This window comes from Gobius niger, assembly GCF_951799975.1.
Source record: "Gobius niger genome assembly, chromosome: 3".
Lineage (NCBI taxonomy): Eukaryota > Metazoa > Chordata > Actinopteri > Gobiiformes > Gobiidae > Gobius > Gobius niger.
The window spans coordinates 33,478,561-33,502,809 of record NC_136854.1 but is presented as its reverse complement, the minus strand read 5'-3'; the positions used below and the strand labels follow the sequence as shown (position 1 = coordinate 33,502,809).

General features: G+C 40.0%; 1 protein-coding gene across 1 annotated transcript in view; it reads left to right on the top strand.

The window, feature by feature from the left end:
- The window catches only part of sorcs3a (sortilin related VPS10 domain containing receptor 3a), a 332,565-nt gene that overhangs the window by 152,930 nt on the left and 155,386 nt on the right, over nucleotides 1-24,249 (top strand). Inside the window, exon 3 of the mRNA XM_079553286.1 lies at nucleotides 18,261-18,360. Coding sequence (XP_079409412.1) covers nucleotides 18,261-18,360 — 100 coding nt within the window. The remainder of the gene's footprint in view (nucleotides 1-18,260; nucleotides 18,361-24,249) is intronic.

Sequence of the window (24,249 nt, the reverse complement as noted above, 5' to 3'; positions counted from 1 at the left end):
AGTTTGAGGGTCTATCCATGGGCCAGATTTGTCATTTTCTACATGAGTGGAGAATGCATAGAAATGTATGGGAAGAATCTGAAAACATGGAAATCCGTGGGCAATCGTCTTGCAAACAAACTTTCCTACCCAAGATGTTCAGCACACTTTACATCTTCTGGGTTCCTTTCTTGTTCTATTAAGCCACAAAACCATTATCACAATATTAAAAAAAACCTTTATGTATTATTTTATTGCGTGAAAGCTGTGTCTTAAGTATATTTCAAAAAGCAGAATCACATTTTAAGTTCAACACCTTTCTGGATTCACACAACACTTACTGTTTTGTTCTTGACTCCATGATAGTTCCTAATCTCATGGAAGAGCATATGAATGATTAAAAAAAAACAAGTTTTTACCAGCATTTTTGATTTACCAGTGCCACTCAATTATGGGTCAGGGTGTCAGCCAACAGTGATGTAGCTAGTGGCAGGGCTCTGACTTTCCCTGAATGGATATATGGAGTTTGTTTGTGCCCGCACCAGCTGTCCACAGCTCACTCAGAGGCCAGAGAAGCAGAGCTGAAGCTACGGGGCTCAAAAGTGTTTGTGAAATTATGGGCTGACCTGTGCCAATGCCATTCGAGAGGCTGCCAGTGTGGTGAGTGTGCACACAGTGTATGGGGAAGGAAGTGTTTTCGAGGGTTTTTTATTCATAATGACTCATGCTACTTCTTTTCCTCTTTTGAGAGAAAAAAAAAATAGCATGTGTCGGGAGTAGTGATGGGCAGTCTGCCTCTTTTTAAAGTTCTATTGGCTTTGCTCCCGGTGAAGAGCAGGCAAGAGTGGGTACCAAACATCTGCCTGTGTATTATTGCAACATTTTAAAGAGGACACATGCTATGAATCATCTGCATTTATGCGAAGAAAATCCAGCATGTTTGATTCATTACTATACCTGGATGTTTTATCGTTGTTTTATTGAGTCAGAATTTGGCAGAGATTGCTTGGTGACTGTGGATGTTTTACTACTTTAGATGTTAGAACTACATTTCCCATAAGCCCCGGCACAGATGGGGCCCCTTCCCCAGCGCTGAAGCGATGCTAATGCTGACAAGAAGAGGAAGACACGGCTTTTTACGGGGCTTTCCGCTCGTTAAACTTTTTGTCAACAAAGAAATGAACAGAGGGGAAGAGGACGAGAGCGTGGACGCCTCTGTAACAGGAGAAAGGGAGACTGACCGAGGACGAGGAGGGAAACTTTCCTTGTTCAGCTGATCGTGTGTCGGTGAAGTTTACAGCCGCATGACATTAAAGGAATAGGCCACCGTTTTTCCATACTGAGATTGTTCTTACCTGAGCTTAGACGAGTTCATTTGTACCCGTCTGCTCTTCACGCGTGCCTTCAGTCCTGTAACAGCGTCCGCACAGTAAAGTGAAGATATTACAGGATGTCGAAGTACTCCTGGTATTATTACGCCTTACAATATCGTTCCCCTTTTTATCCGCTTAGAAAATCCACATTGTTTAATTTTGTGTAACTATACTTTATGGTGTAACACTTCACGTAACCATATTTAAATAGGGAAAGCGTGGAAGGGAAGAAGCTTCTATCTTCACCTCGTTTGGAGCTATAGAAAAGAGGAGGAGAGGCTAAATGCTAACGGCGTCTGTTTACGTGACTGAGGGCACACGGGAAGACCAGACCGGTACAAATGAACTCGTCTAAGCTAAGGTAAGAACACATCTCAGTATGCATAAACGGTAGCCTATTCCTTTTAAAGTGAACATCGCAACTTGCAAGTTCAATCAGTGTCTCTTATAAAAATATCCAAATCCGTGGTAGCTGTGAAGTGAGGAGATGTGCAGCACAGTTACGAACAGAACTAATGTGTAAGTTACGAACAGACAAGACGCTGTTCAGTATGTTGCACTAATTATTCCTGTGTATGAGGGAATATTAACATGCTGAACCTAAAGCAGCTGCATTAAACCACTGTTACAGAAACATAAAGTGGGACAGATGAAAAGTCCAGTCTGATGGAGGTCACTGTGTCATTAATAATAAACTAATAACTAAATGAATTATTAGCCAACATGAGCTTATTACAAAAACACAAATTGAATTTCTGCCCTTTGAGCTGTTATTTCTTACTTTAAAATATACAACAAAAAGAACCTTTATGAATGAAAACCCTGGAAGCTTTTAGAAATGTATCTGGATAATGCGCTGTGTATTTAAAGGCACATTAAAGGCATATCAAACAATTTAAAAAAGATCTAAAGACGTTTAGTGTGTTTTGGCCCACGACCAACGTTATGCTCACATTTTCAGCCCCCGCTCCAGATGAGCTTGACACCCCTGCTTTATTAGTCTAGGAGCAGGTAGATATGGTTTTCATATATGAAACATATTTTCTATTTTTCACAGAAGAATCCCATCATAGTTTCCTACGAGTCATCAAAAGTGGTCCAGCGACCCGAAGGCTGGCGGTCCAATCCGTTCCACTTTCACTTACTGCACTTCTGTCTCCGGTCATGGCCCCTAAGTGTCTGCCTACACTGCTGTATGGATGTATAAATGGGTGGATGGTTTCTTGATGCAGAGCGCTTTGAAGGTGCAGTAGAGGAGACACATTTCTATATAAACGTATAGCAATATAAAGAAACAGATGAATCCCATTTCACTCCAAGAATCAATGCCTTTTTTCTGCCATTTCTCTTTTCTGGCATTTTTCCTTGTGCACTTATTTGACAAAAGGAAACGTTGGAGGATGCATGTGTGTTCCAAAATAAAAATGCAACAGTAAGAGATCCCATGCATTAAAAAAGAAAACCTATGCTTTTATCCGCCCCCCCCCCCCCCCCCCCGTCTTGTGCACTTCCATTCTCCACAACAAGTTGTTTTAAAAAGTAAAAACTTAACAGATAAATGTGTTAAAGAAGCAACCCCACTTCGCTTTTACTGTCTTTTCCCCTCCATGTCTTTGAAAAAATGGCAACAGCGCCTCTATTTACTCCGGCACAACAGGACGCGCCAACAAATGAGCCGACAATCAAACAAAAGCGCTGCCAAGAGTTCTCCTTTCGACTCCCGCTCGGCTTTTATCGCTACGAGTCCCCACCTGCAAAACAGCTGGTGCGCTCTGCTAAATACTTGCTACAGGTTTGTTGGTACGCAGCGAGTGACTTGTGCTCCGACGGAGGGAAGGAGGGAGCGATGATTTAAGCCCGGATTCTGCATACGCCGCGGTGCATGATGGGAATAAATTCGGAGGAGTTATGGCAGATATGAATCAAAAGTTTGTTTGCAGCCCCGCTCTCCATTATCGAGTCGGGAAGCAGGAGAAAATATACGAAGGGTTCAAGAGAAGTTGAGTGAAGCGTGTATTAAAAAGCCTCCAGTATTTCATGCATTTTGTGGGATTTGTTTTATTCATACAATGTTGACTTCCTTCTGATTCCCTGTATGTTGTTTCATCTGTGTGAGAAACTTACTTCTTAACCATCCACTGTTGATTATCAAATGAGTAACTAAAAGCACTTTAATAAATCAATGATGCATAATGTGTGACCAATGTGTGAAAAGCAATGTATAGGTGCTGAAACTGTGATTCTGCCCTAATATCTACTCACACTAAACAGCATACTTGGCAACAGAGGACGCATGGATGGCAGGAGTTTAAATAATCTCACAATGGAGAATTTTTTGTTAAATCAGCTCTAAAGAAACACTCAGGGAGTGAAAAAAAAGACAGTGAATGTGCAATCAATTAAATAGACAATAATGGTAATGTTAGCCTGGTCTTACCATACCCTCATACTTATTTCATACAGAGGGTCTGGATCTTCACCATTGAGCTCCGGGGACGGAAGGAGTGAACTCCTTTTAAAGTTTGAAACGATTGGATCAGTCGTGGCGTATGTAATGCGCCCGAGTGAGTGAAGCGAGCTATCATAACTCTTGGGGGTAGGCCTGCGACACCCGCCTCGCTGAATGGTAGGTTGAAATTAAACTGATATAACGCGGCCACTGAGATCAGACCCAGACGTACACGTAGGGAAATGATCATTGACCAGAGTTTATGGATGGCTAAGGCCAGGCTGTAATCTAGACAAGACTATAAATAATGTCAGCAGTGCAGTTTCTGACACAGAGATTAAAATGACGCTTATACAGAGATTATTGCACATATTTAATTTTTTTACACAGTAGTTATTGCACATGAGTCACTTCACAGTAGTGTTGTACAGTCTGACAGCAGTGGAGATGAAAACCTTGTGGTAGCATTCTTTCTTGCACTGAGGGTACTCTGCTCCTCTACAGTCCTGTGCAGTGGGTGGGAGGTGTTGTCCATGATGGAGGTGAGCTTGGCTAACACCCTTCTGTCCCTCACCTCCTCCACAGAGTCCAGGGGGCAGCCCAGGACGGAGCTGGCCCTCCTGACCAGCTTGTTCAGTCTGTTCTTGTCCCGCTCTGTGCTGCCCGGGGCCCAGCACACAGCAGCGTAGTGAAGCAGAGGCTGCCACAGAGTCATAACAAGACTCAGTCTCCTCAGAAGGTGGAGGCGACTTTGGCCCTTCTTGTACAGGGCATTGGTGTTGTGGGACCAGCCCGGTTTTTGTTGAGGTGAACACCCAGGTACTTGAAACTGTCCACCTCCTCAATGTCCTCCCCCTGGATGTTCTTCAGTGTGTGCGGTAGTGGTTTCCTCCTGGAGTCGATCACCATCTCCTCCGTGTTCACGTAGTGTTCAAGCACAGGTGGTTGCGCTCAAACAAGTCCACAAAGCCCATGTTAACCGACCAGTACTCCAGGTCGTTCCCCTCCAACACACATATAAGAAAAAAAAGACAAATAAGACTAAAGACACATTTCCAGGTTCCAGGTACAGCATGTTTGATGCGGCACACTGGCCCTTTTATGATGAAAATGTTCTCTTCTCCATATTTGCCTCTGTTTATTAAACGTTGTTGTGATTCTAACAAGGAGCTTTTGTCCTCGAACATACATTCATTCAAACACTACATTAAAATGCATGAGTTCCTAAGGATTTGTGCACACATGTGGGCACTTTTGTATGAAAAATGTTATTTTCAGTAGTGTTATGAGTGTGTCAGTGTAAGAGGTCCGTGTACCAAGTGTAATTCATACATTCGTTTCAGCCTGAAAGTGTTCGTGAAGCCTTTGTTTGATGAATTTTCAAGTTTAAATCCCGAAAAAACAGAACAAAAAAACAAAACAAAGCATTTTTCATCTCCTTTAGTGAAGCAAAAATAATTTCAAATCACTTATTCGAACAAAGTTGACACATTTCGGTCTCAACCGGACTTGGGAAATGAAAAACTTGAAAATGTAAGATTTGAGTGGCTGATTTTGGGGAGGTTGTCTGCCAGTCTGTTTCATAAGGTCCTGTCCAGTGACCCCCCCCCTCCCTGCAGCACAACCAAAGCCGTCGCTACCATGTACACTCCCGCCTCCATGAACTTTAACTCAACTTAAATCTAAATTTACAATCGCATATGTGGCCTCCAGGAATTTTGGACCATTTGGCTGAATTCTGTGGATGCCCCCCTTGTTACTTCTCCCCTCTCCTCGCTCTCCCTCTGCGGTGACCTGGACATGTCAGTTATCATCACTAACAACACTCTAGAGACCGCAGTGCAACACAAGCCCCGCAATCCCCCCGCATAGCCGCTGCTGCTGGAGAACTGTAATCACAGCCATCGAGCGCTTGTTTCCCTGGCCTTGGCGTGGCATGAATAATGAATGGAAGGCATCTCTGGTTGTTCTTTTTCTCACCGCTACAATATGGCAACGACACGCTGGGGGCTTTTCCCCACTCTCACGCTCCCGAATATACAATTTCAATCCAGTAAGTGTGATTGGATTTGAGGGGAGCCTGTTGGTGGTTGCAAAGCGGAGATCTTTGAGGTGAGTAAGTCATGAGCTACGTGTCAGAGGCAAGTGAAGGAAACACATGCTGGAATCGTGGAAGCACAGACCGCCTTTGTGAACTAAAAGGGCCCTCTAAGCCTCATGAAAAAGTCATTGTGTCTGCCAGGGACGCTGAAAGTTTCATGCTTTATTTAAAGATTAACTCTGGAGAAAGTAATGCAAGGTAAAAGGAGACAGAAAGCTGGATGCAGGATGTTTTGCCACCTGCCGACAAGTGTGGAACGTAATGGAGAACATATGTTTGAGAAAGTGATCTAAATCTCCAAAGCACAACGGCAAGATGCTAGTGACTTTCCACACTCCTGAGTTGATTTTCAAGAAGTATTTGATTTGTTCTCTTGTCCATCCCCTACATGATTAGGGCTGGGCACCGTTAAATGATACCGATCGGCAAAAAGTAAAAGTTTAGGTAATATCGGTATTAAAAAAATAAACAAATCGAACTGATAGGAAAACACACTCATGGGAAACAGGTTATGCCATCATGCTCCTATTATCTGTGCTCACCAATAGTAATACTATATCCATGTTGCTCAATATCCACCGAATCCAGATAAACCAAGGCAAGCTGGCTGCACAAAGCTGAGTGTGCTGGGAGAACATAGGCCGTATAAGTGGGATAAATGTTGTCTCTGCACACGATCTGTGAAGTCAGCGATTCTGTCCCATTCCGCCTCTTCTTTAAGGGATTTCCTCTCTGCTGCGTTTGTCAGTGTGACAGTAATGACCAGCTCAGGGTTATGATGAGCCGAGAGGTGTCTCACTACAAGACTGTGTCTGTGTGAGCTGTACATGTGCGTATTCACATTTTTCTTTCAAATATTTTTTTTTTCCCATTGTCACAGTCTCTCATTTTATTATGAAATTGGCTTTTTAACATTTTTAAAGCACCTTTTATAAACAATTTTAAAAAAGTGCATGTTTTCCAAAGGACACAGCACATATAGAATTATTCAAGCAGAAAACCATCACATCACTATTAATCTCCATCAGGCCACATTTAAAGGGATATTTCAGGATTTTTGACATAGCATTTCCTAGTTTTCCAGAGTGTTGTTGATTTCTGGAGATTTTTTTTTAAACATTTTTTTATTCATGCAGTCCTTGTATTTGAAGAGTTTAGTGGTGCTAGGCTAAAGCTAGGCTAGCGCATGTCTATGGTAACTGCATTAAAAACAGTCTGACCCAAGTACAGTGCACCTGACGCAAATCACTTATAACACCAGACTACTGATATAAATGTCTGTGTTGACTGAATCATTTTTAAATATAACCATTTTGCATTTAAAATAACTTATCATATGTAATAAGAGACAGTAAATGAATTCACAGAGCAACACATAGAAAGAAAAGTCAATGGAATAATAAAGATAAACTGTCTTGTAAAAACAGTAAAACATCACAAAACATAAAACATCTTCCTTTGTTTAATTTTTAATCTCGATATTCTAGACTAAATTGACTTACATGAGACAAAACAATTTCACTTTTTCAGTGCAAGCTCTTTGAATGCCTTTTGAGACTTATCTTAAGGACGAGCACTTACACACACGTATTGCTACGTGGCAGTTTGTTTCACACTTGGTTTGCCTCTACATTCTAGTCATATGTTAAAGATTCCCCTCCACTGTATATCCAAATGCTAATCACAGCTCTCTTCTTCTCCGTGGGCTTGCCTCATGGTGTATATACTTCTTCTTTCACACTTGGCTGGGCCCGAGTCTCACGTGTGTCCCACCTGCAAACACTGTATCTGCACCATCTCAATGTGGCAATTCTCCAAAGTCATTTTCAATTACGCTTCAGTGGCTTGCACATTAGGGGCGAGGAGGCGGTGCGTCACTCGCCTCCGGTAAAAACATGCGTTGCTTCTGAAGTTCGCACAAGTGCGGAGCGAGGTTGATCCGGCAGATAAACTCCCTGACAGCCTGTACATTCGGGCTGTATACGCGGGCAGAGATGTTCGCCGCTGATCAGGGACGTGATGATTAAAAACTGCAGCATGGGCAACTAAAGAGGCGCCGGAGCAATGCCTTTTTTCATGTTTTGAAGACTGCTGAAGATGTTTTGTGAGATTAGCAATGTTATTCGCATGACAAGAAGCTAGAGATTGTATTACAGATGAACAGTACAGGAATAATATAAAAAGTTGAAATGTTGGGCAAAATGTTAATAAAGTATGGGTAAGTGTAAGTGTTGGTTTTATAAGTATTTCTCTCAATGAAACAGCAAATAGAAAATAACAATTGTGTGTATTTGATTTCTTATTAAAAACGGTTCTGTACCCGATAGTCCTACGGTTCATTATGTTTAGATTCCCACTGCTGTGGGATTTTCGTGGAGAGTATATGAAAACTATATATTTTTGAAAACCTTATGGTACAAGCATTTGCCCTTGTAATTTGGTAAAATTGTTCAATTATACAATTTTTCCATTAGAGTAAATGGGGAGTTCTGGTCATCGCTATGGTAACTCCATGAAACATATGACAAGGGTTTCATTGACATTTTTGATTGGAACGACCAAATGGAATTTTCTGCCAAATGTTCTACATTTCCGCCAAACTAAGTTTTTTACTCTCCATATAAATGTTGTTATGGCTATTATTACACCGTTTTGTTTTTAACATATCCGATCAAATGGAAACATTGTTTTTTTCTGTTTCTTATTTAATCAAGTTTCCAGAAATGTATAGTTTTGATACTCTCCACAAAAATCCGGGTGAAATTACTTAGTGAACCAGACTATTTGGTAAAATTGTGCAATATACCATTTTTCCATTAGAGTAAATGGGGAGTTCTGGTCATCGCTATGGTAACTCCATGAAACATATGACAAGGGTTTCATTGACTTTTTTGATTGGAACGACTAAATGGAATTTTCTGCCAAATTTTGTAAATTTCCGCCAAACTGCGTTTTTTACCCCCCATATAAATGTTATCACTTTTATCACACCATATCAGAGCAAATGGAAACATTCTTTTTTTTCTGATTGCTTATTTAATAAAGTTTGCAAATTACAAAGTGAACCGGACTATGACACATTGCAAACCAAATAGTCAATATGTGATGAAGGAAGGGGTTTACCTTTTTCGTCAGATTCTAAAGGATGGTAAAAAATGCCTATTTCATCACATTCGGACAAAATCTGGAAAAAATTAGGTATAATACAATTAACGTCCTCACAATGTTGTACTTTCATTGGTAAAGTACATTAATAAAAAAATTAAAAAAACTTTGTCTGTCTTAGATAAAAGAGCTCTTCAACTGTTTATCGACTTGAAGCAAAGCATAGGACATTTGCTACTACATTTTCAAAGAAGATGAAATAGAAAAAAACAGCTTATACGCTTTTAGTACATGCTGCTGCTATTTCACATGGTACAAAACTCGTTGACACCTCTTTCCACTTTGCATTGCTCCTAACTCTAACTTTTGTTGTTATCCTTGAACTTAAACATGAGGTGAGGCCATGACCACCGATATCGCCTCTTCATAGTGGTTCAACTAGTGTCTGTCCGCTCCTCTTATCACTCCCTCTCTACTGCCGTACTTGTTCTGTGCTCTTGTGTAGTGGCGTCTCGGGCGACTGCCTCGTGTCCAGGGAGGAGGTCTTATGTCCAGGACCTGTGGCTCTGAGAGAATTGCTTTTGTCGTGGCCTGCACTGTTGCTTTGGTTCAGAGCGGAGAAGTGAATCAGACAAGTCCAAATGTCTGTGATGTGATCCGTGCAGGCAGCGAGAACTTTGAACCCTGGTGTTGAGTTCAAGAGTGTTCGGGATATTTCTCTGTTGAGTGCAGGAGTGCTCCAATATGATCGGGTCAAAAATGAATGTTGTTCAGAGGTGTCGGTTTAGAGACTTTGAAGCCAACTACAGTGTATTGTAAACTTACATGTTCTTAACACATCTCAGTTCAGGAGGCAGTGGTTATTTATTTTAGATGTTTGATTTTATGATTGTCTATACATGGAAGGCCTTTGACAGCTCTTTTTCATGAGCATGGCAATACAATATTTACAAGAGTATTTTACATGTTCAATTCAAATGTATTCATATTGTGTTGTTTATTCATATCTAATACTAAGTGTTTTAGATGTGTGAGAGGCACTATAGAGTTAAATTGTGAAAGTATTTGCACTTCATTCCATTTGTGAGGCAGTGTCACAAGTAAAGCCTCTTTTTCCTGTGTCCATTTTTTCAGAACTAAACATTCATGTGACCTGGTGTTGTAGCTTGAGCTGTAGTTTAGTTGAAATGTTTGCAATCTTGGTAACACTTTATTTTACACTACCCTTGATACATTGAGTACAATGTAATGTGCTCTGTAACAGTGTGTAATAACTTGTACCTATGGGTTAGATACACAATGGAATAACTTGTGTTATTTTGTAGGTACATAATGTAATAAGACATAACTCTAACCCTAACCATAAGGGTATCGTGTCCTATTGCATTATGTACCTACAAAGTATTAATAGAAGTTATTCCCTTTGTGTGTCTAACCCATAGGTACAAGTACTTACACTGTGTTTTACATTGTACTAAATTTAGTTGGGTACAATGTATCATGGTGCTGTAAAATAAAGTCATATCGCAATCTTTTCTGAACTCTAAAATATTTGACCTTCCATGTGTCACCAGATCAACATGAAACCAAGACTAGGTCGAAAGTAGGGACATAAACTAGAACAAGCTTTCATGAAATAAAACAAATCAAGTTAAAATTGCAGGTCTCGCTACGGTATATGTACTTCCGTTTGAACTAGGGCTGAAAGGTATATCGTATCGAGATATGAACAAGATATCAATATTGCAAAAGACAAACATATTGTTATCATATTGATATTGAGATATGAACATTCAAAATATAAAAAAATCGAAAAAGCAAGATATAAACGAGAAGGATTTTCATCAATAAAACTGCACTCTTTTGTACTATGATTTCATTTTTCAGAAAAATGCTTAGTTTTCACCCAAACCCCTATAGCTATATTGTATCGTATCGATTTCGGGATATCTGGCATGAATATCGAGATATGAAATTTTGTCCTTATCGTTCAGCCCTACTTTGAACCACTGACCTATACAATCCCCAACCCTTTTGTCCAAATATCTCACTTCTCAGGCAATGTGTTCCCTCCTACCTTAAACACTCCTCCCTTCAGCACCGAGGTGGGGCCAGACTGCAGACAGACTGTGAGCGGGCCAGATTCGCCGGCTTTTGTTTCACTCAGCACTTGGGACAATGCCTCAACTCTCCCTAATTTGCTGATGCTTCAATGTTTTGTCCGAGGAAAACTTGACAATTTGCTGCGAGCCTCATCCCTTTAGTCTTTGAAGTGAGAGGAAGCGTCGGGGGACAGTACGGTCAGCCGTGTTTTGGGTTTGCTCCTTCGCTGAGAGCCATCTGGCAAAGCCTCACGCAGTCACTAACGCAATTCCAGACTTTTTTTTTTTTTTTCCCTCCTCCCTTTAATTTTTTAAAATGCTCCTGCAATAAAGAGCTTCGCTGGCTGCAGAGGAATGTATGATTTACAAGGACGTAAGGTTTGCCGCTCTGAGGTCACTTCAGTAAATGATGCACGTCATGTGTGTGTCGTTGCTCAGGGAAAGTGCATTTGCTAATTATTCTTCACCCCAGCTGCCCTCCCTGACATCAGATAGTACTCAGGGCCATGGATGATTCACATTTATAATACAAATAAGATGCTTCATTTATAATTACATATCGTTTTTGTTTTTTTCTACTTTGGCCATTGTGAACAACCAGTTTAGACCTATTTTGATGTTAAGCTGTTGGTGCAAGAAAGGCCAAATCTTTAATGTGGTGAGAACCATTGGACTGTAATCATTTCTGTTCTTTTTATACTTTCAAGCTACTACCAGTACAACTTTCACTATAACCCACAGCAAAACTGACGGTACTACTTTGGACTAATGAGCTTTATTCGGCAAGCGGGTGTAGCACAGAATGAAGAAGGAACAAATCTTTTCATTAGCTTTTTGAGAGCCTTTCGCTACGGCAAATTTGAAGTCTTTCTCCCAAATGCCTCATGAATGTATTTAATTGAATTACTGTACGTGCATTTTGTTGTCTTAATAAACTATGTATAGTTTCATGACGGATGTATTTACATTTTAATCCCTGTGTAAAGCCTTTTTTTTTTTTTTTAATTCAACGCGTGTTTGTTACATAATCCTGTTCTCGAAAATGAAGATCACTCAGTGCCATTGTGTTTTAAACGCATTTCACGCCGCTTCTTTAGGATTTGACGTGACACTCGGAGACAAAACGAGACACAAGTGAGTTTTCTGCCTCCGTCGCCATGAGGCAATGAAGCAGTAATTCCACACAATTGCTAATAGAGTCGTGCACTGATTGTTTGAATTCAACCCTTGGAACAGGCTGAGGTAATGGAGGATTTTTTGTTACGGTTCCAGGTTTGGTACAGAGGATTTTCTTCAAGTGGCCCTATTGTGAACGTGGCCTCACAAACGCCACCCCCCCTCCTCCTCCTCCTCTTGGCCTGCACAAGAGCGCCTCTGCAGGTGCCACTTTACCGGAGAACAGATCAATTACACACGTGCCAGTGAGTGACTAGCGCGGCTCGGGTAAACATGCTAATCAAACGATAATTACAATCCAATCGTTCCTCCGCAGACGTTCATTTTACTCATTACATTACACAAGTGGAGGTTTCGCAAGGCAATCTTTGTCAACAAATGATGTGAGATCTGTATTTACATCCCCTACCATCTAATCTGGATCAGTGCACTTGTGCGTCCCTACCCTGTTATATTAATTAGATTGTAATTGAATGGTAATGTGGTGTCGTTTTTTTTTTTCCCCTCAAGTGGAGCCAGGCATTTTATAACATGTTTCATATTGTCCGTCTTTTTTTTGTTTTGTTTAACCCCTTACCCCCCACCTTAACCGATCACATTTTCTCCAGTTCGGCTTTTCCCAAATCTAAAAAGCTTCTCGGCTGGAGCTTACAGCCTATAGGCCAGAGCAACGCCTCATTTGAAAGCCACAAAATTGATCTAAACTGATCTTTTTCCTCACATTTGTTTCCCGTCGATATTTTGTTGCCTTTTTGTCACGTTTTTGCCACTTTTCTTGTTGCTCATTTGTTACACTTTATTCAATGCTTTTTTTTTTATCATGCATTTTTGTCACTTTTTTGTTACTTTTTTGTCACTTTTTTGTAACTTTTTTGTTGCATTTTTGTCACTTTTTGTTGCTTTTTCGTCACATTTTTGTCACTTTTTGTCACTTTTTTGTCATATTTTTGCCGCATTTTTGCCGCATTTTTGTTGCTTTTTCGTCACATTTTTGTCACTTTTTTGTCACTTTTTTTGTCACTTTTTTGCCGCTTTTTGTTGCATTTTTGTCACTTTTTTGTCGCTTTTTGTTGCATTTTTGTCACTTTTTTGTTCCCTTTCTGTTGCATTTTTGTCACTTTTTGTTACTTTTTTGTCACTTTTTGTTACTTTTTTGTCACTTTTTGTTCCATTTTCGTCCTCGTTTTTGTCCATTTTTTGTCGATAGTTTCTCATTCTTGTCACTATTTCGACACTTTTTTTCAAGCAGCTTTGAGATTTGGGCAAAGCCAAACTGGAGAAAGCGTGCTCGGTTTCAGGTGGGGGGGGTTAAGAGGTTAAACCTATGGTCAAATCTTTGTAAAATAGTGTTTTCTCATCGACAACAAGTCTAATTTTTTGATTAAACTGAGGTTTTATTTATGTTATATAATACAGTTGAAATTCAAGATTGATGAAGGGGGGGAGAAAGAGATTAATGTTTCCTCCATATTGTCCTGCCCGAGCCTGTCTAATTTCCATATGAGGACAATGAATCATATCCACTCATATTATCCACTCATAAGCTAAATCTGTTCATTAGGGTGAAATTAGCTCTTTTGTGTTTTATGATCAGTGTGTAGTGTCTGTTGCGCGTAGCAATTGGCCGCATTGTTCCTTGAATCACTGACACACAGCACGACATCTCCGACTGTCGTAATCAGGCGAGGCAGAAGCGTCTATGAAATTCCTCCAATCTGCTTGGTCCCCCTTTTCCTGGCACTCTTTTTTACGAGGATGTTTTGGAAATATATTGTACATTTCCATAAACAAAACTGACAGGGGCGATGCATACAAAGCCCGGAAAACACAAATTGTGGGTGGGCTCTTTGTCATGTCGACATTTCCAATAAAATCAGCCCCTCTGACTCCCCGCAATCGATTGGCTCTCGTGTGCAGGGAGTGTGAAAGTTTGCCCCGGTCCACTGCGGAGTCAGACTGGGCCATGCTATAACTGCAGACGGCGGTTGCATTAGGCGGACTCCGTGTTGAGGCTGAGGAGACGGTGTTGGCGCGTGTCATGACTGGATTACATATACTGTACGTCCTTGCGTTATTTATGTAGCCGCTCTGGGAGGACTGACACTTCCCGTTACCGCAGGGCTCTGAATCATATGCCAAACCTGCAATCGCTATACATTTTTATAACTGTGTTGAAGACTACGGTCAACTATGTTAAGGTGATACGTCTCTCAGGCAGAAGTAAAAGAAGCTTTTTTTTTGTTGAGAAAACTAAACTAAACAATTGTGCTTTTCTCTTTCTTATTTGAGGATTAACATGATTTATTTTGCTTGACTAATGGAGTTTCCTACAAAAGAAGATTGTGAATATTACAATAATGACCAAAAAAAACAGTATGCAGAAACAAGGACTTTATTAAAGGGCCTGTACACTTTTGTCACTAGAGTTAAATCTATTTTCCTTACAGTACGTTGTGTTTTGTACATTTGTAAGAAAAGGATATAACAGCTTGAATTCTTTGTCGTACTATGAACTACAGTGGCAAGAAAAAGTGAGTACACTGTTTGGAATTTCTGCCTAAATTGATCACTAAATGTGGTCTGATCTTCTTCGAAATCATGAATGATTAAACAGTGTCTGCTTAAACTAAGACCACCCAAACATTTACATTTGATTATACTTTTATTGGCCATAACATGTAAAAATTCACTGGAGGGTGTGGAATAAGTAAGTACACCACTTGAATCTCACTGAACTGCAGCTGTTTTGTAAAGATGAATGGTCCAAGATTCATCCTGATCGTTGAACAGAAAAGCATTTATTGCTGCAAAAGAATGATCAGCCAGCTATTTAATACACTTTAATTATTATTTAGTAATTCACTCACTTATTCTACGCTGTTGTGAAGGTCTCAGGTTTTTCTGCAAAATATTGTGATAAACTTGACAATTCGTTTTTTTTTTATTGATGATATCAAGTTGTCCAGGCCCTGAGGCAACAAGTCCCCACAAGATGATGCTCCTGGGCCATACATAATGAGGTTATGGTTCTGATGTTGCTGTGCTGTTCCATTTTTCCTCCACACATGACGTTGTGTGTTCCTCCCAAACTATTCAACTTTGGTTTGTGAAAGAGCTCTTGGATGCTCCACGGCGCTACTGGCAGAATATTCTATGGACTGATTAACACAAAATTTAATTTGAGTTGAACACACCACGTCATGTGTGGAGGAAAAATGGAACAGCACACCAACATCAAAACCCTGTCCCCACTGCGAAGTATTGTACAGGAGAATCATGGTGTTGTTGCCTCAGGGCCTGGACAACGTGCTATCATCAATAGAAAAATTAATTTACAAGTTTATAACCATATTTTGCCAAAACAGAGTCATTCACAACAGCATGTGAATAAGTAATTGAACCCTTGTATGAAATAGCTGGCTGAGCCTTCTTTTGTAGCACTAACTGCTTTACTGTAGCAGATTAGACGCTCAAAATCAAGCTCAGGATGAATCTCGGACCATTCCTCTTTACAAAACTGCTGCAGTTCAGTGAGATTCAGGCTGTGTACTTACTTATTCCACACTGTCCTGTGAATGTTTACATGGTATGGCCAACACAAATCAGATAAAATGTAAATGTTTGGGTGGTATTAGTTTAAGCAGACACTGTTAAATCATTCCTGTGATTTTGATGAAGATCGGACCACATTTAGTGACCAACTTGGGCAAAAATGTGAGAAATTCCAACCTGTGTTTTCTTGCCGCTGTATATCTCTAGCCATCTCAAACCCGAAGGTATTGTTGTTTATGTACAAGTACAGCCCTGCTTTGCTCCCTGAAAGCTTAGAAATTGCAAATGCAGTGAGGCTCTCATAAAGCCTGTGTAATAAAATGTGCAGATATATAGGTAAAATTATGTTAAGGCACATCAGGATGATCTGTTTCTGTAGTGCTAAGAGGTCTGCGAAACACACTTGATATGGTTCTGAAAAAAAACATAATGCTTAGAATTTGCCCTTTCTTATTTACCGGAGTTTTAAATTCGATGAGAAGTACAACTGTTATAGAAGACGGTTTATGCTTCCCATACGCATTCAGATAAACACATTTCCCCAGAATTTCAGGCATAGGAGATGGCACTGGCTTCCTATCGACACCATTTATTCCTGTGTGTCTAAATCATTACGGCACTTTGTAATCATGGTGACGGCAGAGTCTGTGTGTGGCATTCACCCACTCAATTGGAATAGAAAGAAATCTCTTCACAATTTGACTGTTTCCAGCGAAGTGGAACGAGCAGAGGGCCTGACTAACACAGAGAAGTATCGTCTCCTCTTCTCTCGTAAAAGCGTGAAAAGCTGCAAACACAAGCGGGACCAAAGCCAAGATGTGGGTGTCTCTGAACCCAAAAGCAGCAAACGTTTCCAAATTAACAAGACTTTTATAAGGGAAAAAATCAGGCAAAGTTATGAATGATGTGATCTCGTACACAAGGTGAATCTGGTATTTGTTGAACCTATCTACCACACTTTGTGCCTATGCAGAAATACTATCACTAGGTCTGTGCAGGTAATCTGTCTTTTGTAATAAATTATTTCATATAATGCTGACTCTTCATTTGGACATGTTTGTAATGTCTGCTTCACTGTTTGACGTCTATTACTTGGAGTTACAACTGTTGTGGATTGCAAATTGTTTTCCGGACTATAAGTCGCTCCGGAGTATAAGACGCACCAGCCAAAAATTGCCTAACAGAGAAAAAAACAACAGGCTGAATAGGCGTACGGTATGCTAATGTAGCCCATTGATGGTTAGCTACATGAAGCATAGACAACGAACTAAATAGGTGTCTGGTATGTTAGCATCACATAAACAGTTCAGATAACTATAGCATAAAGAACATCAACTCTCGATCTCACTCCAACTCACTAAATCCATTGAAATCTTCATCCTCGGTGTCACTTCTGAACAGTCGCCTTGGCAACAACCTGGGCACGGAGGCGTAACTGCACCGTTGACAAGCCTCTCCCGGCAGCACGTTTTTCAAGCTCTCATTTGCGAACTCGTTCCTCTAGCTGTGGCTCTAACTTTTAGCCCGCGATTAGCTTTTTTTTGTTTTCTTCATTGCGGTAAGAGCAACCTCCGCTTTTCGCCAGTCCCTCGCAAGTTTGTCGCTCATTCCATGCTTTCAATTAGTCTGCAGTGCCCTCTAGTGGCATGTGCGCTTTTGGTACCTTGTGCCCACAAGAAATAAACTTGAACTTATATATTTTAATTAAAACTAGAAAAAAATAAATCACATATTTGTGACTCCTGAGTATAAGACGCACCCCGAGCCAAACTATGAAAAAAGTGTGACTTATACTAGTCCGGAAAATACGGTTATGTGTCTTGATAAGGTTTTATTTAATGAGCATTGTACTAATCAACACAACTGTGACTGCATCTATAGCAACTACTGCTTTGTTCTCTACATTTTCACCAATAGCACCTTTTTGCCGCAGCTGAAGTTGTATTAACTGTTACTTGCAGTCGAGGCAATATGTGCTATTCTTTTTTTAACTTCGTACAGTACTCGTTCGCACTGATGAATCCTCACCGTTTCCTGGGACCAGTCTGGCTAACAGGCTCATTCCCACTGTTCAATTATTTACAGCGGTGGACCTGGGAACATCCACGCGCTTTTGCACTCGTCATATTTTATTTCATATTACTCAATGGTGTGAGAATTAATTATTTACCCGGCACTCGGTCCCTGGACTCTCTCTGCTGTAGCGTTAACGGCTCCCAATGATTGGTTAACCTGCCGCTGGTAAATTGGGTTCACGCCAAGCTTCCTGCGCAGTCCATATACTCGGCCATACCAACCGCTGCGAACACGCTATTACTACTTTGAGATCTTTTTTTTTTTTTACAGTTTTGCAGCAAGCACTGAGATCCTTTGTACAATTCATGGCAGATTATAATAGTTGTTGTCTTTTTGTTTTTTTGCAGATCCACAGACTATGGCTCCACGTATGAGAGGATGAATGACAAAGTGGGTTCAAAGACTGTGCTGAGCTACCTGTACGTTTGCCCAACCAACAAGAGAAAGGTGAGTAAACATTACACAAACCATTTCAAAATAGTTACAAATAAAACTATCGTAGTAGATAGATGTAAGACATGCATATTGGCTGATCATTTTCTTGATCCATTCACATAGACTTTAACCCATTGAGTTCCAATTTGGGAGAATGACAGGATTAACCAATCAGAGAAAAGCGTGCCCCGTCTTCTGTTTTTTTTTTACACCGATACTGATACCGATACTGGGGTTTAAGTATCTGCCGATATTTGCCGATACCAAGAGACTTTCTTAAAAGTGAAAAAATGAATTGACTCTTCTCCATTGTGAGATTAATAAAGTCATATTTTATTGTCATGTTACAGATGAATTATATCTATTGATAAACTCTTGGATAAACATTTTCAACTTTTCAACTCTAAATATCCTCCGGTAGCCTCTTATGACAGGCTTTAGGTTACATTAATATAAACAATTCACATTAAGTGATCATTACAAATATGCCAGATCAGTTATTTCTTAAAGGGGCGAGATGCAAGTTGGCCATTTTATATTCACTACTGCCACCTCAGGTCATACATGTGACTGCAGACCCGAAGTAACACCTTTAGTGACAGTGCAGGATTTTAGAGGCAGTTGTGGTGAACAGGTCTGAGCTCATTCTACACCTTAGGACATTGCTGGAACATGTAGGTGGAGGAAATACATAATTTTAACATTTTTAAACTCTGTATAGTCCCTTTAAACTAAAATTCAAACACTTGGCTTCCGCAGTGGTTAGTATATTTTATTAGGCTACTTTATATCACAGTTTCTGACTCAGCGTTGATTAGTTTTTGTTAGCATTACCATGCTCCCACTAGCTTTAGCATGCTATTGCTAACCACAGAATTTTGTGCGGCATTCAGAAATACATTTGCAAATGTTAAAACTAACAGTGATTGTATTCTCCAGGTTCTTTGCTTTACAATGACATACAGCACGCAGATTTAGGTGGTTAAAGTTGTGTTTTTAAGATGATGAGAACCAAAACTAGTATCGGTTCAGTGTCGGATATTTGTTGTCAATACCCGATATCGTATTTTTTCCAGCATCGGCTCCGATATCACAGACGAGAGGCACTAAAGACTGTCTGAATGACACAGGGATATTAAAGAATTAGAATTAGAAAGATACGTCCTGCTCCGGCTTTTGAAGTGGCTGGCTCAGGCTATCAGGGAAGTACTTCTGATCACGAGTCCAGCTCAAGATCTGGAGCAGGGTTCTTGTGCTCTGATTTGTAAGTGGCCACACGTTGTCACCGCTGAGAGGAACAAGAGGGTCTGAACACAGGAAATGACGTCACCTTCACTTTTTTTTCTGCGACATTTATTCAAATAAATCTCGATAGAGACGCCTTTGGTAAACTCCACTATCCTTAAGGGGAGGGTTAGGTGCCTTTGAATAATATATATTTTGTAATCAATTTTGTACGTACAGTAAGTTTATGAAGTATATATCTTTTTATGAATATATGTTCATGAACAACGCAAACATTTCTTTCAGAAATATGTCCAAAACAATGATAAACCGCTTCAAAAATGACTTGGAAACACCAACAGCTGCCAGCCATCTGCCAATGTCTTTATAGTGAAAAGATTTCCGTCAATTAGTTCTATTTTTTCCCCGAGAATTAAGTTAAGTAATGCTGGTTATTTCTTACCATCTGTTTCGGCTTGGATTCAGTTCAATTTGATAAACAAGTAGTGGACGCATTTACTTGAGCAGCATTGAATAAAGTAAGTAATTGATCGACCGAAATAAAGTGGTCATGTGGAAGAGCAGCCCGGCTTCTGGCAATAAAGGAAGAGGATTTCAAGACACACTGAATTGTTTCCGAGAGGTCAGACAGGAACCGTATGACTGAGGAGTTACTATTTGTCGACTTGACTACTGCCTTCAAGCCTTTTCTTATGTCCGTGTGGAGAGATGTTCCCCATGCAACAGCAATAGCATTACATCATAGCATGTTTTAGAAGGAAACTCCTAAATCATGCAGCAACCTTTGAAATCACGGAAGAACGGGGAATGTCCAGACATTTTTCCTGAGGGTGGGATCAGGGCCGGCCTTTTCCAGGTTTTATTTATATTCTCCTATGTCTGAGGAGCAACTGAAAGCTTGTAATATTCGAAATATAAAATGTTAGAGTAAGAAAAAGTAAGAGGACTCTTACCTCAAATGATGCATAAGAATAGTTACTCAAGTTCAAGTAAAAATGACTGTGTGATGAAGCTACTCCAAGAAGTAGAGTTGCTTCAAAAAGGACATGAAACCATGTAAATGTAACTACTCTGCTCCCAGCAAAGTTACGACTGGTCTGAGGAAAGAGTTGATCCATCAAAGAAGACATACTGTACATAATATCAGCTCAAAAATGCTTTAACCCAACATCTGCTAGAAAATTGTTATGTTATGTTGTTAAAATATAGCTCACATTCAGCTATTAAACATGTGGGTATAATATGCCATATTTGTACTTTCTCAACATTTGATAAATAAAGTGGCATAAACAAAGACAATGCTTCAGTAAATAGAGCGTAATACAGGAAATAGTTTTGATCTAAATGGAGAAATATCATTCTCCAAACAAGGGAATATTGTTAAATGCAAGATTGAAAGCAGGCAGTTATATATACATATACTTCTGTTCTTATCCTTCACCAAATGTTATTCTGTGAGCTGGCGTTGTACAGGTATGTTTAACAATTCTGTTTTGTGCTGTAATTTCCTGAGCTGGCAGGAGGATTTCAGTGATGAAAGCACCTGAAGTTGACTCCAGCAAAAGAAGCTATTTATCTGTGAAAGAAAACATCGGTCTCTAAATACTCTTTCTTTGAACAGACTGAAGATGTTATGAAGGAAAATGATTGGTTTTCATATACAAAAAAGCAATGGGGGGTTTGTATTTTTAAAATAATTGTATTTATTTATCCATTATTCGTTTCAGTCAAGGATAAAAAGCAGTCATTTTAGCAGTTTTAATTTAGCTCATTCCTTCAAAGCATTTGTCTAGATTTATCAAACAATAGATTGGTTGAAAGCTCAGCCCCTCTCGTCACCCCAGTGTCCGAGACAATGTGGCCGGAGATCAGATGACACAACTACAAAGTCAATTCTCGAGTCAACTCTCGATTTACCAATCGATCTATGTTCCTACCTTCACCTATGGTCATGAGATCTGGGTAATGACCAAAAGGACAAGATCGCAGATACAGGTGGCCAAAATGAGTTTCCTTCACAGGGTGGCTGGGTGAACCCTTCGAGATCAGATGAGGAGCTCAGAGTAGAGTTGCTGCTCCTTCACATTGAAAGGAGCCAGCTGAGGTGGCTCAGGCATCTGTTCTGGATGCTTCCTGGTCACCTCCCTCAGGAGGAGTTCCAGGCATGTCCTATTGGGATGAGGCCTCGTGGAAGTCTCTGAGCTGGCTTGGTGTCGCCTCAGGGTCCCCCCAGAACAGCTGGAGGAGGGAAGTCTGGGCATCTCTGCTCAGACTGCTGCCTCCATGACACGGCCCCGGATAAAGCGGAAGAAAATGGATGGATATGGATAAAAAATGGAAATTAAAAGTCAAGTCAAAGTTTATTAACTTAATGTATTAACTTAAATTTTCTTAGGATATGTATTTATGTATCTTAATGTGTTTGGGACATACACAACAAATATACATTTTCACAAAGCAGGGTGGGGTGAGTGCATCAGTGGGTCCCAATGAAGTAAAAAAAAAAAAAAACCAATCAGCTGTTGCTGTTCAAGGAGAAGAAAAAAATGCAATGTCCGAGGCACTCTACAAAATTCCAGCACATCTAATACATTAGTTCATAGTAAATAGTATTTACAATTCCCGTAAAAATTGTTTTTGTCTTTCGATGAAGTAACCAAATCCAGCCCTGTTCCGGTGGGTTAAATGCTGCTGTGCCTCTCACGACGACAACACGACACGTGCTCTCTGTCCTTGAGAAATCCATAGCATGAACAGCAGTGGGACCAAGAACTGGGGTAGATTTAATAAAGCACACTTTGATCGCGTTGGACCAGATGGGGCGGTAGTGACTGTATCCCGATTCCCAGAAAATGCTATGAAGTTTAATTTCACACTCGAGGAGACCTAACCGTCCGAAACGCTTCAATGTTTGTCCTTTCTTAGTAACACAGAAATAACAGTGATGGAGATAGTGGGAAAGAGTCACAATGCAACAAAGGAAAGACTGTTACGAGTCAAAGTGCAACCTGGTGTTAGAAATAGGTCTTTGTTAACTACTGGATATTGAGTTTAATGCCAAAATACAAATGAGCTTTGTGTTACTTGCTTTTTTTTTTGTAATCCTAGATGAGCAGATTAGGTCAAACATTGTTCACGTTATAATACAAGTGCCAAAATCGTTCGAAAATTCAATATGACCACAATTGTGCAACCCCCAATATCGGCTAAGTCTGCTCCCCTACATTATGATTTAATAAGATGAGACTATTCTGGTTGCCTCAAATAAGATATAAAACGTGTAGAGACTGTCGCCTGAAGTGAATATTACCAAGTATAATTCTCAAGGCTGGAGAACTAAGTGAGCAAAGTGCTTGACAGACCTTTATTTTTTATTTTTTCCTAGTCTATCCAAGGCTGAATTACAAAACTGCCATTCAAAAGACGTAATGTTGACCCATCCTTTAGGCCTTTGTTGCATATTCAAGCTCTATTTAAATGTTTTATATCTGCTTCAATACAAGTTTATGTCATACAAATGACTACTACCCCTGCAGGATGTGTACCTTGCAGGGGGATCAACCTATTTAGCAATGTTTCAGGTTGGGGGGAACAATCTGACCCTCTGCGGAAAGATCCCAACGTCCAGAAAACAATCCCACTTTATGTAGTGATGATCAAAACTTGCTGTTATTCGTCTCCAATGATGACAGTGTTGTTCAGACACCATTTTGAGGGCACTAGTGGAACTATGCCTTACTAATAATACTGCAAACAGGGGGAAAAAAGCAGAATTAATGGAGCACACCATTTGTATGTGATTATGATAATCACTCACAATAATAACCGCCAAAAATACAGCCCCAGAGAGCACAAGTCTATGTAAACAAAGCAGCATGTGGCTATGTTTACAAAGCAAAGCTGCATAGGGCTGTCAGTCCAGCTATGCAGCAAGATTTTTACCAAAGATCTGCTTCAACTAAGGAATAAATGAAGGCAAAGAAGTGATGCATCTTTTTTCTGCTTCTCTGCTCCTCTGCAGTAAGGTGTGCTATTGTTGCATCTTGACTAAAATCAAAGGAGAGCATTGCTTGATAATAAAAAAAAAGCGTACACAAGGCAGAAGTCCCCAAGGCCATAGCAACAAAAGTCATGATGCGACAGAAACACATAAGTGTATATATTGACAGGCCCATTGTAAGATGAAGTGAATAGAAAATATAAATTGTGCTCACTCTATAAGCTACATAAATGGTAAAACACGCTAGAATCATTAGTCTTCAGAAATAAAAAGACCCTCCAGACTGTTCTCATTACATCATTCAAGTGATGTCATGCCTAAACATGGTTGAACTGGAAGCACAAAGTTCAGATGTGGAGAATGTTTTTCCCTTTTTTTCCACATAGAAGTTTCCACATAGAAGTTGAAGGTTATAGGATGAGAGGTTTGAACAGAATTTGAAGCATTACCTTGTCTTGTTTTGGTTCCAAAATTCACATAGAATCACACTGGCATGAATAAAAGAACAGAAACTCCATATTTTACAACCTTTTAAAAGATCATCCAAACCTGTTTTGACAGCATGAATTGGATGACAGGGTAAAGCTGGAGAAAAAAACAAAACAAAAACCTTTCAAGTGCTGGACAAATCGCTTTCCTTATCGAATGAATCCTCG